The sequence below is a fragment of the Lampetra fluviatilis genome, chromosome 1 (assembly GCF_964198595.1).
Source record: "Lampetra fluviatilis chromosome 1, kcLamFluv1.1, whole genome shotgun sequence".
Classification (NCBI taxonomy): Eukaryota; Metazoa; Chordata; class Hyperoartia; order Petromyzontiformes; family Petromyzontidae; genus Lampetra; species Lampetra fluviatilis.
In genome coordinates, this window is record NC_136275.1 from 1,527,879 (window position 1) to 1,545,392 (window position 17,514).

At 50.1% G+C, this 17,514-nt stretch overlaps 2 protein-coding genes across 5 annotated transcripts in view; one reads left to right on the forward strand and one right to left on the reverse strand.

Annotated features, from left to right (window-relative positions):
- On the reverse strand, positions 1 to 8,186 carry LOC144949080 (uncharacterized). 2 transcript variants are annotated; one of them, XM_078878952.1, is made up of 10 exons: positions 8,125 to 8,186; positions 6,134 to 6,582; positions 4,930 to 5,166; positions 3,745 to 3,779; positions 3,163 to 3,254; positions 2,899 to 3,039; positions 2,680 to 2,805; positions 2,164 to 2,433; positions 1,075 to 1,622; positions 1 to 939 (listed from the first exon to the last, which is right to left on the reverse strand). In XM_078878952.1, the coding sequence occupies exons 2-10, from the start codon at positions 6,565 to 6,567 to the stop codon at positions 888 to 890; spliced, it is 1,935 nt and encodes a 644-aa protein (XP_078735078.1). In that variant the 5' UTR covers positions 6,568 to 6,582; positions 8,125 to 8,186; the 3' UTR covers positions 1 to 887. The 2 variants fall into 2 exon arrangements, with proteins under 2 accessions (XP_078735078.1, XP_078735161.1); XM_078879035.1 differs by lacking the exon at positions 8,125 to 8,186 and adding an exon at positions 7,714 to 8,050.
- A 2,994-nt stretch (positions 8,187 to 11,180) lies between these two features.
- The window catches only part of LOC144949217 (uncharacterized), a 52,111-nt gene continuing 45,777 nt past the window's right edge, over positions 11,181 to 17,514 (forward strand). Inside the window, exons 1-3 of one of the 3 annotated variants that reach the window (XM_078879145.1) lie at positions 11,181 to 11,292; positions 11,782 to 11,997; positions 15,110 to 15,242. In XM_078879145.1, coding sequence (XP_078735271.1) covers positions 15,120 to 15,242 — 123 coding nt within the window. In that variant the 5' untranslated portion in view covers positions 11,181 to 11,292; positions 11,782 to 11,997; positions 15,110 to 15,119. The remainder of the gene's footprint in view (positions 11,293 to 11,781; positions 11,998 to 15,109; positions 15,243 to 17,514) is intronic. The other 2 variants (XM_078879231.1, XM_078879314.1) reach the window with 2 other exon arrangements.

Here is a 17,514-nt window from a genome sequence, read left to right on the forward strand (position 1 = left end):
TTCACTTTAAGTTGACTTTATTAATACTTATGTATCAATTATAATCACACTAGAACACATTTTTCCTTTATCCCTTTATTTGTTATTTCGGCGGAGTAACTGCATGAAAATATGCAACAAAAAAGATACCCTAAACAATTTCTTAAGCGCAACGACAAAAAGAAACACCCGCACTGCATTCAGCACACGTCCCGTACCTCTTGCCAAGCTTGCAAGAGCTTCGGCCAATTGTAATGCCTTAAAACAAGACTATTCTGTGTGAAACGGATGTGTGCATCAGATAAAACATGCTGGAGCACATTCTTTTTTCAACCACCAAAAAAAAGTCTAAGTACAACAACTTCTTCCTCGTTGGACAAAATCGAGACATTGAGATGAAGTTGCTGAACGATGTGCAAATGGCAACAGGTGGTGGGTGTACTGTCCACCGCTTTATCATTCACTTCGTCTTCAGCCATGACCAATCCACTGCTGGATGAAGGCCACCACACTCTCGTGGCAATGTGGGCTGAAGGCAGTGAGCTAATTCCCGAGGGTGAGGGAGTGCAGTACGACATCGTGCTGCCCACAATGTAGCCTTGCAGCCTTGAAACTCCTCGTATGCATGGTGGTCATCTAAGCATTATTCACAAGAGAGGGAGGGACCAAGATCTGTTCCGATGTCACTCGCCACCAATTTTAGCCGTGACCACAAATCACAATTCAGCCCGCAGGGGGGGGTTGCAGCACGGCGTGCGAACCACTGCGCTTACAATCACTGCCCCGCACGTCCGACTGCACCAGCCAGTGTGTATATATATCAACAATAATACACCAAATCGTCATATTGGCAACGTATGCAGAAACTGTAAAATTATTTTTGTCACGAGACATTCGCCTCCACGTAACTACGAAGTGTGCGGCGAGCGTGCCCGTTGCTTGCTGCTCCCAAGCGATGGTTGCTTCCTGTTCCCAAGTGGTGGTTGGTTGCCGTTCCCATGCGGTGGTTGGTTGCTATGCCCAAGTGGTGGTTGGTTGCCGTTCCCATGCGGTGGTTGGTTGCTATGCCCAAGTGGTGGTTGGTTGCCGTTCCCATGCGGTGGTTGGTTGCTATGCCCAAGTGGTGGTTGCTTGCTGTGATCAAGCGGTGGTTGGTTGCTGTGACCATGCGGTGGTTGGTTGCTATGCCCAAGTGGTGGTTGGTTGCTATGCCCATGCGGTGGTTGCTTGCTGTCACCAAGTGGTGGTTGGTTGCTGTGACCATGCGGTGGTTGGTTGCTATGCCCAAGTGGTGGTTGGTTGCTATGCCCATGCGGTGGTTGCTTGCTGTCACCAAGTGGTGGTTGGTTGCTGTTCTCATGCGGTGGTTGGTTGCTGTCACCAAGTGGTGGTTGGTTGCTGTTCCCATGCGGTGGTTGCTTGCTGTGACCAAGAGGTGGTTGGTCGGGCGACGGTAGAAGCACGTTGTAGTGTCGGTCGTCCTCGGTGACGATTGCCACCTCCGGTCGCTCTACCGCGCCCCCCCCACCACGTGCAGGTTCACTCTCCGGGTAGCACACCTGAAATTCCTCCGTGCCAAACATGTACAGCCGAAAGGCACGGATGGTGATGCCCAGAGTGTAGCCCAGGAGGCACATCTCCACCTGCGAACAAGTGTACGCGCACCGCAAAGGCAGGTGTGAACGCAGCGACAAAAGCAAGTGTGAACCCTGGTCCATACGTAGCAATTTTTTGTTAAAGCGATAACATTGGGCTGTTGCCAAACATTGTTGCCCGAGTCAGTCTGTGAAGGCTGATGAACTGCTGTTTCGAATTATATTTCAAGGTAGGGTCTGGCATGGGCCAATCAGTTATGATCATGTATAGCACGCTTGATGCCACACGAGACAACCGTGCAATCGTTTCAGGAGGGGTCACGTAAAGTGACATCGCATCACTTTAAATACCCAACGATTCTCTATTCTCGCAGAGATTCGCCGGTTCAAACAGGTGAACCATTACGCGGGCGTTGCTTTGTGTTGCCCGGTAAGAATCGCGACACGTAGGCCAGGCCAGGCCGAGGATGGAGATGGCTGGACTTGCATCGCCGCAGGCTCAACCTCGTCGCCAGGCGCCCCGCGCTCACGCACGCGGCGCAAGGTTCGTCCATCTCACGCGTCGCATGTGCGCCAACCACAATCTCACCTGTTCCAGGCCGCCGGAGCTGCCCACGTGGTTGAGGTGATTGAGCAGGAAAGAGTGGGGGTTGACCGACGTCTCGCGCGCAAACATGAGCGTGGCAAAGAGCGGCACGTCCTCCCCACGCTGCTGCATTTCAAAGAGGTCCATCGCCTTCCACAGCATGAGCAGCTTCACAGCCTCATAAAGGCGCCACTCAGTCACGCCCAGCTGGTTGAAGAGATCTTTACAACAGTTCTCTGCATCGGCTGGCTCAAATGTGCATGCCTTCAACCACTGCAGGTCATCATTGTGCACAAACGAAGGGTAATATGAGAAAACACATCAACTGCTTTAATCATATAACGAGCCTAAACTGCTTAATGGAAATGAATTCACACGTGTAAATGTCACTAGCTTGTGTATACTTCAATAATTCGATGTTATTAACAGAAAAAACAAAATATATCTCAACATAGATTTAACAAAAACTCCAAAGATTGTATACAGTGTCAAAGTGAAAGGGATTGTCGTGATCCCTACCTCATTCTTTAGGTTTTGCAAGCAGATAAGCAAGCTCGCCTGGTTGCACCTGCCCTTGACTTCACGATTAGCGAAGGTCCAATTTTCAATGAGCTCTTTATTTCTCCGATATAATACATTTGGAAGCTGAAAAAACAAAACCACACGGCATTCAGACTGGGGTTTTGGATAGACACGAAACGATGTCCACTGCAGGGCACGTGCGCAAGTTTTACCCACCTCGGTTATCTGCACCGTGGAGTCAAATATATGAATTTGTTTACAAAAAGCCTGAAAGAGCGTGGCCCTCAGCCCACAGTAGTTGTCTCCCCTCACTCTCCGTATGTCAAAGTAGCCTTTGCTGGACAGTTCCAGGTACGCCTGCATGGGTGAGAAACATCACGACACTGGGATGTAATTACAGGACTTGTCTGAAAGACTTCAACTAAAACTCATAAATCGGAGAGGAAAATGAGCATGTGCCATCTGCGTCCGTGCGTGCACCTTTTTAATCTTTTTGGTTTTAGCCGTGGACCCTTTCCATTCCTGACACGAATAATCAACCAATTCTCTCCTTTCTCCAATCGGTATTTTGTCTGGGGGATAATTCATGTTAATGTGATTAAAACAACAGTGCATGTTCCAGCATACACCAAGCGACACAATCAATGCACATGTTTGGGTTGCTAGCAGAATATCTCTGCGAGGAAATGTTTCACAGAGACTGCAAACAAATGCCCCTCGGCTTCTTGGGACGCATTGGGATCATTCACAATAAACAGCATAATCATCCTCTCCGATGGGGATGGCGCACCCATCAATGACCCTGCCTCGGAGACAGCGGCACAAGCGGCGCAGCACGGCAATGAGGGATCAGTAGCGGCCCAAGTAATTCACCGATTTAACTTTGTACCAGAATCACTCGGCAGAAGTCAGCTTTGCGTGCATAGATGGGTGGCAGAAATAGTTTAAACCATTATTTACCAACCCTCGTTTTACCATTGTTTTGAAGTACCTCCAACAATACAATAGGTACATTGCTAAAAACAATCCTTCAATTAAACTGGTAATGAGGATGGCAATTACCTATTGTACCTTCACTCCGATACATATCTTCCTCCCTTCAAGAAACGTAAAACACAGCAACATTAAAACAATTAAAAAGCACAACATATTTTAATAAGGCAATACAAAATAATCAACAGGCCATTGTCAACTCACTTCTGGATTAAGGGCTCCCAATGCCACATCGATTATCGGGATTGTTTTACTAAGCTTCATCATGCTGGTCAGTGCAGGGATGGTAAAGGTGGCCCACACCAGTTCATACATCACTTGCTTTGATATTGGCCATAGCTGGGAGCCAAACTCGCCACTCTACACGTTCCAAATAATTTAGTTGGGGATGTTTTAATTGAATCATGTGATTACAAAATAAACAAATAAACTGTTTGGGGATTGTACTTTACAATCAAGTCAATCTCATTACGAATTTCACCATTTGGGCTTTGTCACATCTATATACAATATTCCTTCTGTTGAAAAGGGTAGTCAATATTTTCATGCCTTTGCTGGCTGTGAATTCTCAAAGGGACTCTCATCTCTAATTCCTCATGAACGACAAACTAACCAATCTTATCGCCTCTGCATATTTTATTGGCGTTTGTATTAGACACCCATTACGATGTTATAATTCACTTTATCTTAATTTAGTAGGGGATACTTTATGTATACATTTCGCGTATGTTATCATCATATCATTGTCCCAACAAATTCAAAGACTACCTGAAAATAACAAAGGTTAAAATGTCTTCGATAAGCAAACCCGATGAAATGAATGTCACCACTTTCATGGTAGCCTAATAATGTAATAGATAGCATACTGGCATATCAATGTCATTGACTGTGCATTGAAAGTAGTGGGAAAGGTTGAAAATCAGAAAAAGAGTCATACGCTGAAAAGTTTGCAATAAAAACATGTATACGCATGCTTGAAATTACCGTGAGAGATAGAAAGAGGGACAGATGGGTGAGAAAAATATGCTGCGTGAGACAAAGTGATTGCCAAGTAAAGTCGGAAGCGATGATGACCGGCGGTGGAGCTTAATGACGGAGTGACAGCCAAAGGTGAGGAACGCACTCAAGAGTACGGTAACCACGGAGAAAACAAGAATGAAATCGGCTCTTGTGCAGCTGCTATATAGACGATTACATTGAAGGTTCGTGGGTGATGGCACACATTCATAGTCAGAGACAGAGTTCACAACTCACTGGTGGGAGAGGCTCTGAACCAAACCATAACTCTCGTCTTGGTGGTCGGTGTGAGGCCTGTTTCCCCCGCCCTGCTGCGGCCTGCCAGTGGGGCCTTTCCACTCTTCCGGAAAGTCCTGTCTTTCCCTCTTCTTAAGATAATCTTCCTTGGAATCCAAGTCTTTGTGGCCTTTGGCAGCATTGCCCATGTGGTGGAGTTCACCCTTGCCGCCCTTTTTTCCAGTCTCGCCTTCACCGCTGTGGTCAATATGTTTTGTATTAAAATACAATTATATTGTTGGTACCTTTTTTTTATATCACCTTGTGCTTATGCACCACTTCCAATGCAATTAATTATAATTGTTGTTGATGGAAAATATTGCTGCTTTTTTTAAATACCTTTAAAAGAAAAGGTGTAATGAGTGAGATTCTGTGATAACAAATTAAAGTTTGGATACACAAATTCAATGAAATGAGAGATGAGCAGGGGGGATACTTTGAGAACAGCATGTACTTGATTACATCAGTAATAATGCGTTCAATGCTGAGCAATGTTTTGCCTCTGTTGATATGTAAACTCTGACTTTAATATAGCCACTTCCGTGACCAGTTACATGCTAATTCCTCACATTTACATCATGCTAATCCCCCAGTTACATGCTAATTTCTGACTTTAACATCCTGCTAATTCTCTCACGTTAACACAGCTTATTCAATGCTAAATTCTTCTGTTGATATGTAAACTCCTTTGTCAAGGCGCTCTTCTCCTCCCACCCAGCTTAAAATACGCTGCCAAGCTGAGCAGTGTTCATTGGAGGGTTGTCTTTCAGCTAGCTCTGTCTTCACCTGAGGACGGCTGCTTGTGTTGTGGCCGAAACGTCACGAGAATTTTATTATGTTTAATTTTTATTATTTCTCTTCTACGTGACTTTACCGAAAGAACCAAGAAGATGAATCCCTGCAGTCACGAAAGCTTTAAATCGAAATGTAATGTTTTGATTGTTATTCCAATGTAATAAGTAGCGCATCTTAAAGAGTGTTAAATCATTTGGGCCTATCATATTAAACAATAAATCACGTTGAATATGCAACATCTCCCGGTTACGGCTCCAAAACACACACAAAGCATCTCAGACGTCCGTCTGCTCAGCGATTGAAATTAAAGAAAGTGAAATTGTTTCTAACAATAACGGTACGAGGGTGTATGTAAGGTGTTTGTTTTTACCTTTGGCGGAATGTTTCGAGATCGTGGCGAAAACCTTTGCTCCCAATGCAGCCAGTTAACGACTGACCCATCTCCGACTCTCCTGCCGCCTCAGCCGAATGCTCAGTGCTCAAGTCGTGTGTGCCTGCGTCTCCTTTCAAATGGCTCTCTTCGGGTGGACTTTCAGAGGCAATATTCTCATTGCTGTTAGCGTAACTCTTGCTCTCAGCGAGTCGGCGCTGCTGTCCCGAGTCTTGGGGGGTAAGGTCGCCCTGTTCCTTTACCGTGCCACAGAGTTTACAGGGAATGCTCAGCCTGCCAGAATGGCTGTTGCCAACAGCTGTGTCACTTAAATCATCAACATCTGACTTGTTGGTGTCAACTTCCGAGCTAGCAAAGTCCTTCCTGGCCCCAACCTTGCCTCCGAGGCTGGAGTTTTCATCAACACTTGCCATTACTTGAGTCACCACCTGCAGCCAAAAGACATACATCAGTGATACTGAACCAAAGTGATTGTAATTTCATCTACTCAGCTCTACCCGTCACCTGTGTCAGACAAGTGAATGGCTCCTTTATTTCAGTAAAATCGCCAACACATCTTTATCCCTCAATGAAGTTAAAAGGTTTGACAGAACTATGAAAATGATTGGACGTATTGAGCAACATGTGTAAAACTGAGCGCATTCAGAAATATATTCACAGACATCAGAGGATATTCGTGAATTTTAGAACGATGACAACGTTCACATTGGCACCATAGCCACGACTACAACTCCACCTCACCCGTGAACACAAAGCTGACCCCAGATGTTTGTTCACTACAGCACTCACGCACCCTTACACAGGAATAACATGTGTTCACTACAGCACTCACGCACCCTTACACACGAATAACATGTGTTCACTAAAGCACTCACTCACCCTTACACACGAATAACATGTGTTCACTACAGCACTCACTCACCCTTACACACGAATAACATGTGTTGACTACGGCACTCACCCTTACACACGAATAACATGTGTTCACTACAGCACTCACTCACTCACCATTACACACGAATAGCATGTGTTCACTACAGCAATCGCCCCCTATTACCTATGATCACGACAGCACTCAGCCCTATTACCTGTGATCACTACAACACTCAGCCCTATTACGTGTGATACTACAGCACTCATCCCTATTACCTGTGATCACGAAAACACTCGCCCTATTACCTGTGATCACGAAAACACTCGCCCTATTACCTGTGATCACTACAACACTCACCATCCCCTATTACCTGTGATCACTACAACACTCAGCCCTATTACCTGTGATCACTACAACACTCAGCCCTATTACCTGTGATACTACAACACTCACCATCCCCTATGACCTGTGATCACAACATCACTCGCCCCTATTACCTGTGATCACTACAACACTCAGCCCTATTACCTGTGATCACTACAACACTCACCATCCCCTATTACCTGTGATCACAACATCACTCGCACCTATTACCTGTGATACTAAAACACTCGCCCCTACTACCTGTGATCACAACATCACTCGCCCCTATTACCTGTGATACTACAACACTCGCCCCTATTACCTGTGATCACAACAGCGGCCTAGTCGGGGACGAGGAAGGAAACTCGCCCTGATGTTCAGGCCCTCGGGGATGAGAATTGTTGAGGGCGACGGAGGGCAAGTGTAGGGAGGGCAGTGCAGAGGAGCGAGGGGGGGGGGGATCGAGGGCGCAGTTCAGAAGGACAGGGGGGGGGGCAGGCAAGGGCAGCAAGGGCAGCCGCGAGAGCGCGCGGGTGTCGGCCTTGCAGCTCGTAGACGATTCAACGAGGGCGTAGGGTCGGGGGGCAGTGGGTGAGGCACGGATAGGCGACACGAGTGAGGAGGGTGATGGGGCGAGCAGTCGAGGGGGGTAGCGAGGGGGTAGCGATGGGGGCAGCAATGGGGGCAGTGATGGAGGCAGTGATGGGGGCAGCGATGGGGCAGCGTCACTCACCGCCAGGAAATCATCGCGACGACGACGACGCCGCCACCTCCTCCTCCTCCTCTCACCCGGAAGCAGTGGGCGCCAGCGGTCACGTGGCGCGCGTTACGCGGTGACGTCACGGCGGCCCGGCACGAGGGAGGCGTGAATCCGATGAGCTGCGAAGCTCTTTCCTCGTTGAGTTTGTCTCTCCTTCACAGACGTGGGCCACACACACCAACACCACCACTACCACCGTCTTCAGGCGCTCATGCAAAGTGTCATTTGCTTATTTGTCCAGCAAGAAGGCTCGCTGATTCGTTACTAATTTTTTTTTCTTTAATTTTTTTTTTTAAATGTCCGGGCAATGAATGACGAGTGGTGTTTATTGTACCACGTGGGAAGGGGGGACCCGGAGGGAAACACTTTATCCCCCTACCGATGGGCACAGATGGAGATGAGTCCACTTTGCTGCACCGCCTTCTCCTGGCGAGCCAGGGGCAAAGGGCACCTCCTCGGCGCCTACGGGAAGGGAGTTTGGCAAGATCTGTGCGTGGTCCACCAACCCCCACCGTTGCCTCCACAGTGCTGGGTTACAGGCCGCGTGCGGCATAGCCAACCCCTGCTTGGCTTTGCTAATGAGAGAGAGAGAGAGAAATAATGACGTTCAAATCTCCGTCCTCGAATGCACTGCAGCTGCACCTCCGCAACAACTTTTCAATATCGCGAGCGAACGCGTTGCCCTCGTTCAAAATCACAAGCGGAACTTCACGTTGGTGTTGAACGGCCCAAGATACACTGCCCAATACACACAGCTATATATATAAAGGAGCTTAATAGCTCATCGGATTCCTCCAGAATAAATAAATTCATATGATTGATTCTGTTCAGTGGGTCTGCCAGGGCAGACTTTCGATGGCAAAATGGCTTCACAGGACACCATTCATGTCGAATAGAGGAGACCGCATCACGACGCCACTCCTCACGACATCAGAGCCTCTTCCAAGGCTCAACGGGGGGGGGGGGGGGGGGGACGACGACACACACGCGGCGATCCGTAATCCCCTCCATCCCTCAGCCAGCCCCATCCCCACTCGTCTCCAGCAGCAGCAGCAGCAGTAGTGGAGTAACTCAATGCACACACACCGCTGCCAAAGCCCGCGCCGCTATTCACAACACCCACGACGCCTGCTCTGCCATTGATGTGTTCCATCACCCACGGACCTTCGATGTGACCGTCTGTCTAGCAGCTGCACTAGAGCCGATTGCATTCTTGTTTTCTCCGTGGTTACTGTACTCTCGAGCGCGTTTTCACCTTTGGCTGTCACTCCGTCATTGAGCTCCACCGCGGATCACCATCGCTTCCGACTTCTACTTGGCAATCACTTTGTCTCACGCAGAAATTGTTTCTCACCCATCTGTCCCTCTTTCTGTCTCTAACGCTAATTTCAAGCACGCGTACACATGTGTGTTTTTGCTATTGCGCACGAGTCGACAACGAGCACGCGACGTTTTATAACCGGTGACAACATCCATTTACTTGGGGACAGACACGAGCCTTTCAACGCAGGAACTCTTGGAAGCTTTATTATCGTTTGAAATCTTTAAAAACACACACACGCGCACACGCAAAAAAAAGTTGCGTTGGGGAAAACAACAGCGGTGGAATTTCAGGCAAAAATCGCGCGGAACTCCGGTGTGGTTTTCACACCTGATGACGATTGCTTGTGTTGCAATCGAAACGTCGTGAGAATTTTATTGTTGTATTTTTATTATTTTATTATTTCCCTTCCTCGTGACTTTACCGAAAGAACCAAGAATATGAATCCCTGCAGTCACGAAAGCTTTAATCCGTAAGGATTTTAGCTCGCCACTCGCCAAGGGTGCGGAGACACTGACCCCCTGCGGATTGTTGGTCGGTGAACATCGTCTAGTTCTACAACGCTTCTTCAGCACGCTGCCACGTGGCCACACCTTACGGGGGGCAGAGGTTGTTTTGACCATACTTCGCCGCGCTGGTCACTGCGGGTTGGTGAAGGCGGGGAGCATAGACGAATGGGGCGGGGGGGGGGGTGCACGTACAGTACAACAATCAACTGTCCTCTGCTGCCCAGCCTATAACGCCTGTTACACACGGTGTTCGCTCAGCCAAGCACTGTCCAGGCCCCAGCCTGCTTAGCCCTCGGAGATTTGGCAAGATCCGGCCTGTTCCCGGTGAATTGGTGACATTAATTCAATGGAATCTGTATGTTCAGTGTTATACACACACACTAATTTCATGTATTTATTTTCAGAGACTTGCTTACCTTTTCACTACATCGCACGCGTTTAATGCATTGTGTATTCGCTGTAACTGTCTGTGAAAAACAGATCTTCATAGCTCATCGGATTCCTCCCGGATAAATGAATATTCTAATTCTGCTGTGATGATTGCAATCCGCGGGGAAGGGCGTTATAAAGGTGAAGCGGGGAGAGCTGTCAACCGCTCGACCGCAGGGGTTACGTCACTAAGCCGGCACCGCTGAAAGCTGTATTCAAATCTGGGGTTCAGTCCCTCGCCTTGTGAATACAGTGCACCGGAGTTTCCACGGTCAAGCGAGTCGATGGACGGACGCCTCATCACAAACGACCGCGCTCAACGAGAAGACGCCGCCCTCCCACCCCCATCCCGTTCGGTGGTTCGCTTGACGTGGTGGCAACAACAATAACAACAACAACAAATTCCAACCACGTCGGTGCGACGATAATTCTGTACGGGCGGCGGTGGCAAGTGCAGCGGCCTCCCCCCCCCCCGCCCCAATGTGAATGTGTCGGCTACTTGCAGGGGGTGATCGCAGAAGCAGGATTGTGACATCACCTCCTTGAGCGGACCGTCCTACAAACGCAGTCTACAACGCGCTGATTTGCGAAAGATCCGAACGACCAGCGTCAGTGACATCACGCCGCAAATAAATGTTTTTTGTTTTATACGATCACAAACCGGTGGACGTGGCCTGCAGGGTGGGTGGGTGGGCGCTCACGCGGGGAGGGGAGAGGTGGTGCAGTCGCTGTCCGCCGGCGTGGGGGTGCTGAATACTCGACCGAGCTGGCCACCACACGCAGCGAACGCGGGTGACTGTCGGGCGAGCCGTCAGAGCCGTGGGCCCAGCGGCAACACCTTCAGCGTTACGCGCTGCAGTCACGACGCCGGTGTTTTGTCAGGTGAGCGAGTCATGATTTCAACAATTTGTTTGCGAACGCCACGGCCACCGTTGTTTGTTGTTGTCGATGTTGAACACAACACGAGGGGTATCGAACATGAGAGCGTGCGGCAAGGGATGCGTGCATGTGCACTCGTGCTGCCTGCGTGCACGCGCGCGCGTGTGTGTGTGTGTGTCTATTATGCTTTAAGCCGTTCGCAAGCCTGCGTGCCAAGACGCTGCTGTTGCTGGGGTCCGGTGCGCTGTGCTTTTGCTCCGGCTAATGGAGCCGCAGCCCGAGCTCGTGATTACCCCCTTACGATAGTGCTGCTGTTGCCCGCGCGGCTCGGCCGTCCATTGCGCAGCACCGAGAAAGGGGCGAGGGGAGGGTGGGTAAGGGGGGGGGGACCCGCCTCGGACGGCCCCTGTGCTGGCCAGCAAGCCCATCGGCTCCCCCTTCTCATCTTGCTCCTCAACGCTCACCCCCCCCCCCCCCGGCTCCTCCGTTCAGGACGCGAGAGGGAGGGAGCGGCCGTGAGTCGGCGAGCGCAGGGAGATGGAGGCTGAAGGATTCTGATTTGGGGCTGGGCGGAGGGAGGCGCAGCCGCGAGGTGAGGGGAAGAGAGGAGGGGACGGACGGGGAGAGCGAAGGGGCTCTTCGCCGGCGCAGGCGGGAGGAGGACTGCGTGGAGAGCACGCACAGAGACGCCCCCGAAGGAGCGCGGCGGTACGTGTGGGGCTGTACGTGTGGGGCTGTACGTGTGGGGCTGTACGTGTGGGGTTGTACTTGTGGGGTTGTACGTGTGGGGCGGTCGGTGTGGGGTTGTACGTGTGGGGTGGTCGGTGTGGGCGACTCGTGGAGGGAAATGGAGGCTGTGTTTGGCCATCGCGTCGGTTGTCGGAGTGCGTCGGCCGTGTCGGGCTTGTTCTATGATATATACGAACTCGGCTCGCCTTGATGCCTTCGGCTCTCGTTCTCAGTTCCGCCCTCGGGGCAGGGATCTGAATATGTGCTCTGGGGAGTGGGTGGGTGGGGGGTGGCTCATATGCGTAGGGGTCAAATGCATAAGGCCGATGGAAATGAAATCTCGGCGCGAGAGACCCGGCAAGGGAGCCGAGATGATGAATTGCGATGCGTTCCCGCAGAGGACGGCCGCTCGGGCAGCGTGCGCGCCTCCTTTGCGTTTCGCCGTGCGTGCACCCGCCCACGTACGACACGGACATCATCGTCGGACTTCCGTGCGGTTGCCGGATGACGTTTAATTCAATATCGTGCCTCGCAAAGGCATCCATCATGTGCCGTGATGCGTAAGGAGGGGGTTGGGGTCACGGGGCCCCTGCCTCCATTTTGCTGGTCCTCTCTGCGAGTCTCTCTCCTGGCCACGAATGACGCCGCCAAACTCACCTGGGTTCAAGCCCCGCGCGTGGTCGTATCCCGGTTTTTACCGTGGGACGCTGCTCGTGCCCAACGGTGGCTGAGCGACGCTTATCACGCCGCCGTCCACCATGAGCTGCGACAGATTGCATTTCGCTCCGCCCGCTCTCTCGCTACAGGGGGCAATCTCGTCACGACCGAGCAGCCAAGGAGCACGCCGTTTCGTTTGCTCGGCAGCGTGCGTGCGAGCCGGTGGCGAGCAGGTGCACGTCCCACGATAGTCGCTCGAGAGCGCTTTCAATTAGTGCGCTTTGTTTCCTCGAGGAATGCGGCAGTAATGAGCACGGGCACCTTACGCCCACCGTGCACTCAGGAGCGCTGTAAACACATGCGTGGGTGGGGGCCACACGAATGTAATGGATTCGAACGAAAACACCAGCCTAGAAAAAACACAAAAAAACCCCCATCTGGCGATCGCCGGTTGCGATGTTTTAACTGCTCTGATGATTTATTCTCAACATTGGTTTGATGAGCAGCCTCAATTGGCTGTCAAAACAACACCGGCTTCTGTGCACGCGGCCCCCCAGCACTGCTCAGATTTCAGATTCTGTCTCCAGACGTTTAGTACGCTTTACACTCTCATGTATCTTTACGTAGAAGGTTGGCATAGACGGGGAACTAAATCATGTGTATATGAGACAGGATGAGAGGAGTTGCTGTATATAAGATTGAATTATCTGCTCATTCTTGCAGTGAAACACGGCAATCATGGTGTGATCGTCAGGTTCACTCACTTCACGATATTATACAGCGGCTCAACCCAACACGCCATACCCCGAGGGTACACGCGTTAATTTAAATGCGTGCATCGAGGAAACGGGCGAGGAAGTGATTGGTGTAGGATTTCATTCGGCTGATGCTCTGTGTGCCTGGCTAGTGGGAGGGGGAGGGGCAGCGTTTGTCCTGCATCGTGATGGGGTCAGCTGATTGCCTGCCCCTGCGAGAGACGGCACCGTGCGCGCTGTGTCACAAAGCACCGGTGTTCTGACTTCGGATTGCGGTGTAGACACAGAGCTGTTCGAGGCTGCTGTCGTGTCGTGGTCGTTATGGATTTAATAATGTCCGGTTGGGAGACCGTGAAACGGAATCCCACCCCCATCGCCTTTATTTTTGCGTAGCTCCAGTGGAGAATGACTAACATTGTCCTGCTGCGAGATGGAAAGAATGGGCGATAATGCGAAGATAAGGCGGCACAAGACACACTTGTGACAGGCTTTCACTCAATGTGAGCCAAACAAACAAATAAAGCAATCTGCTTATACAAATACAACTGATTAATGCAGCATGTGTTTTTTTTACCAATAACTCAATACGCTTTCACCAGGACTGTGCCTCTTATGTATTGGTTCCATTAGCATTCATCAGTATTCATCAATAATGGAATTTTAAACTATATTCCCGTGAAATTTCACACTGGGAGCAGTGCTTCGTGCATGAACACGCGGCTGCTGCTGCTGCGTGCGTGCACTTTACCCAAGTACAAACTAACAAATGTAACACTTGTACTGAGCTCATGCATCCTTTACCCGCCCATTGAACCAACCTTACAGCTGGCAGTGTGTTTAAATATTAAATCCTAAACCGACAAACACAATAATTCTACGCAGTTTTAACGGCCCATCCTTCATTCACCCCGTATCACATTGCTCTACGTAATCCGCAGTGTGAACTGCGGTAAGGTGTGAAGGTTTCACTCCCCGTGTGTTATAATCTCAGACCGGTATTGATTTGATTAAAAGGGGTAAAGATGCGGCCCTGCAATCTACGCGCACGTGCCACTGCTCGTATAAGGGCCACCACAAAGAGGGGGCTCAAGGGAGCCCCTATGGGTGGTATTTGGCCTACTCTTCCATGCTGGCATCTTCGAAGAGTCTTGAGTATCCACACTTTACTCCATCACGCATCTACGATTATCACGGTTGGCTACGTACGCTGCGAAATAAATTCAGCGTACATACATACAACATACGCCGACCTATCGATCCACCGTCGTGTATCCATTTATACCGCTGGATAGACAGAGGAGAGGGGATTTAAGAAACCTCGTCGCCGTTGCCTTGACTGCCGCGCCGGAAGATCGACTCCGACCGGCGACTAGCGTCGCTAAACGAAATAAAAAATATCTTCTTGGTTCTTTCAGAAAAGTCACGTAGAATGGAAATAATAAATAATAAAAATAAAACATTATAAAATAATTCGGTAAAGTCACGTAGAATGGAAATAATAAATAATAAAAATAAAACATAATAAAATAATTCTCACGAATTTACCGAAAGAACCAAGAAAATATGTTTTATTTCGTTTAATGTTTCTACCTACGTGACTTTACCGAAAGAACCAAAGAGTTAAGGTTCAACGTACACACGTACATGCAATCACGTAACGTGCCCTGTTGTCTCGACAGCCGGGCACACATGCAGGCCAGTCCCGCGACCGTGGCAGGGGCCGAGGCCGGAGCCGGGGTGGTGCGACGCGCCCCGAGGGACGCGCAGGAGACGGTGCGGGCCTCTCTCATCCTCGCCTCCGTCAAGGAACAGGTGCGGGACCTCTCGCGCGCGTTGCGACCCCAGTGGGTGTGCCGACTCGTGAGTCGGAGCGCAACTTGTTGTTGTTGTGTTTGTTGTGGCTAAAGCACAGCAAGTTGGTACAGTAGGGGGCACAGGTGGTGCATCAGCCAGTCATCTCGGTCATCTCGGTCAGTCGACCCGTGGCACCTGCTGGGTCTCTCCCGTGACCTCCTGCCAGCGGGCGTTCGACACTTCACGTGGCCTCAATGTGCACTTGGCCTGGCACAAGCGTCGTGGTGACGTCACCGCCACTTAGTGGCGAATGGCGGTTGTTGTTGTTGTTGTTGTGTGCACGGGCGTGGTGCTGGCCACCCACCCCATCGTGTGCGATGCCGGACTTCATAGGTGCTCGCTAAGGCTATACGGGGCATCTTTGTCTTGTTGTGTGTGTGTGTGTGGCGGGTGCAGCCTGTGATTGCGTCTACGTTGTGTGTTTTGTACGGCTTGGGAGCTGCTGCTGTGTGTAGTGTGTGTGTTGTGTCTTATTAAATGCTGTGTGTAGTGTGTGTTGTGTGTGCACCCTACGTGTGTGTGTGTTGTGTGTTATAAGTGGTATCGTGCACTTGTGTTTTTGTGTGGTGTGCGTTATGTACGGCGTGGGGCGCAGCCTGTGTATGTGTGTTGTGTATGTGCTGTGTACAACTTGTGGGTTGTGCCTTTTGCCGCCTGCGTCTGTCACCGTCTCCCTTCTCATGCCAGCTCATTGAAGGCGACATCACACCGCGCCTGGGCCGTGGTGCATGTCCAATGTCGATTATTTGATGATCGTTATTAGCCCCCCGACGGAATGAGAGCGCCACACATCAACGATCCATCCAGACCATGCAGACGAGCCTCCGAATTGCTTCTAGAGCTCAACCTACCCATGGCATTACATTTATTGCAAAAATATTGGCTTTTGGGTTGTTGTTTTGTTACTCAGTTGCAGGGCACCGGGTGCACGGCTCGAAAAACGCCAAGTTGCCAGCAACAAGCAGCACTGTTAAGAGATGTGATGGATAAGAGCTTCCACTTTTCGGTTTGCGCAAGCTCATTCGAGTTTGGGAAAACAGACAATGTAAAGAAATGTTCCAAAGTCGATAAGGGCGAGGAAAGAAGCAGAAAGACGAAGTGGTGTGACCAGCAGGGTGGTGAGTGAGATAAGAGGTGAGTGAGTGAGTTGTTGTTGAGACCTGCAGTGTGGTGAGTGAGTTAAGAGGCGAGTTAGTGAGTGTGGTTGTTGTTCGTGACCAGCAGGGGTGGTGAGTGAGTTAAGAGGCGAGTTAGTGAGTTGTTTGTTGTTGTGACCTGCAGTGTGGTGAGTGAGTTAAGAGGTGAGTGAGTGAGTGAGTTGTTGGAGACCTGCAGTGTGGTGAGTGAGTTAAGAGGTGAGGTGAGTGAGTTGTTGTTGTTGTGACCTGCAGTGTGGTGAGTGAGTTAAGAGGTGAGTGAGTGAGTTGTTGTTGTTGTGACCTGCAGTGTGGTGAGTGAGTTAAGAGGTGAGTGAGTGAGGTTGTTGTTGTGACCTGCAGGGTGGGTGAGTGAGTTAAGAGGTGAGTGAGTTGTTGTTGTTGTGACCTGCAGTGTGGTGAGTGAGTTAAGAGGTGAGTGAGTGAGTTGTTGTTGTGACCTGCAGGGTGGTGAGTGAGTTAAGAGGTGAGTGAGTTGTTGTTGTTGTGACCTGCAGTGTGGTGAGTGAGTTAAGAGGTGAGTGAGTGAGTTGTTGTTGTTGTGACATGCAGTGTGGTGAGTGAGTTAAGAGGTGAGTGAGTGAGTTGTTGTTGTTGTGACCTGCAGGGTGGTGAGTGAGTTAAGAGGTGAGTGAGTGAGTTGTTGTTGTTGTGACCTGCAGTGTGGTGAGTGAGTTAAGAGGTGAGTGAGTGAGTTGTTGTTGAGACCTGCAGTGTGGGTGAGTGAGTTAAGAGGTGAGTGAGTTGTTGTTGTGACCTGCAGGGTGGTGAGTGAGTTAAGAGGTGAGTGAGTGAGTTGAGTTGTTGAGACCTGCAGTGTGGTGAGTGAGTTAAGAGGTGAGTGAGTGAGTTGTTGTTGTTGTGACCTGCAGTGTGGTGAGTGAGTTAAGAGGTGAGTGAGTGAGTTGTTGTTGTTGTGACCTGCAGTGTGGTGAGTGAGTTAAGAGGTGAGTGAGTGAGTTGTTGTTGTGACCTGCAGGGTGGTGAGTGAGTTAAGAGGTGAGTGAGTTGTTGTTGTTGTGACCTGCAGTGTGGTGAGTGAGTTAAGAGGTGAGTGAGTGAGTTGTTGTTGT

Coding starts and splice junctions, on each gene's coding strand:
- LOC144949080 (XM_078878952.1), bottom strand. CDS start 6,567: ATGGCAAGTGTTGATGAAAACTCCAGCCTCGGAGGCAAGGTTGGGGCC. Junction 3,255..3,744: donor TCGGAGTGAAGGTACAATAG/GTAATTGCCATC, acceptor ATTATCCCCCAG/ACAAAATACCGATTGGAGAA. Junction 1,623..2,163: donor GCTCCGGCGGCCTGGAACAG/GTGAGATTGTGG, acceptor ACTTGTTCGCAG/GTGGAGATGTGCCTCCTGGG.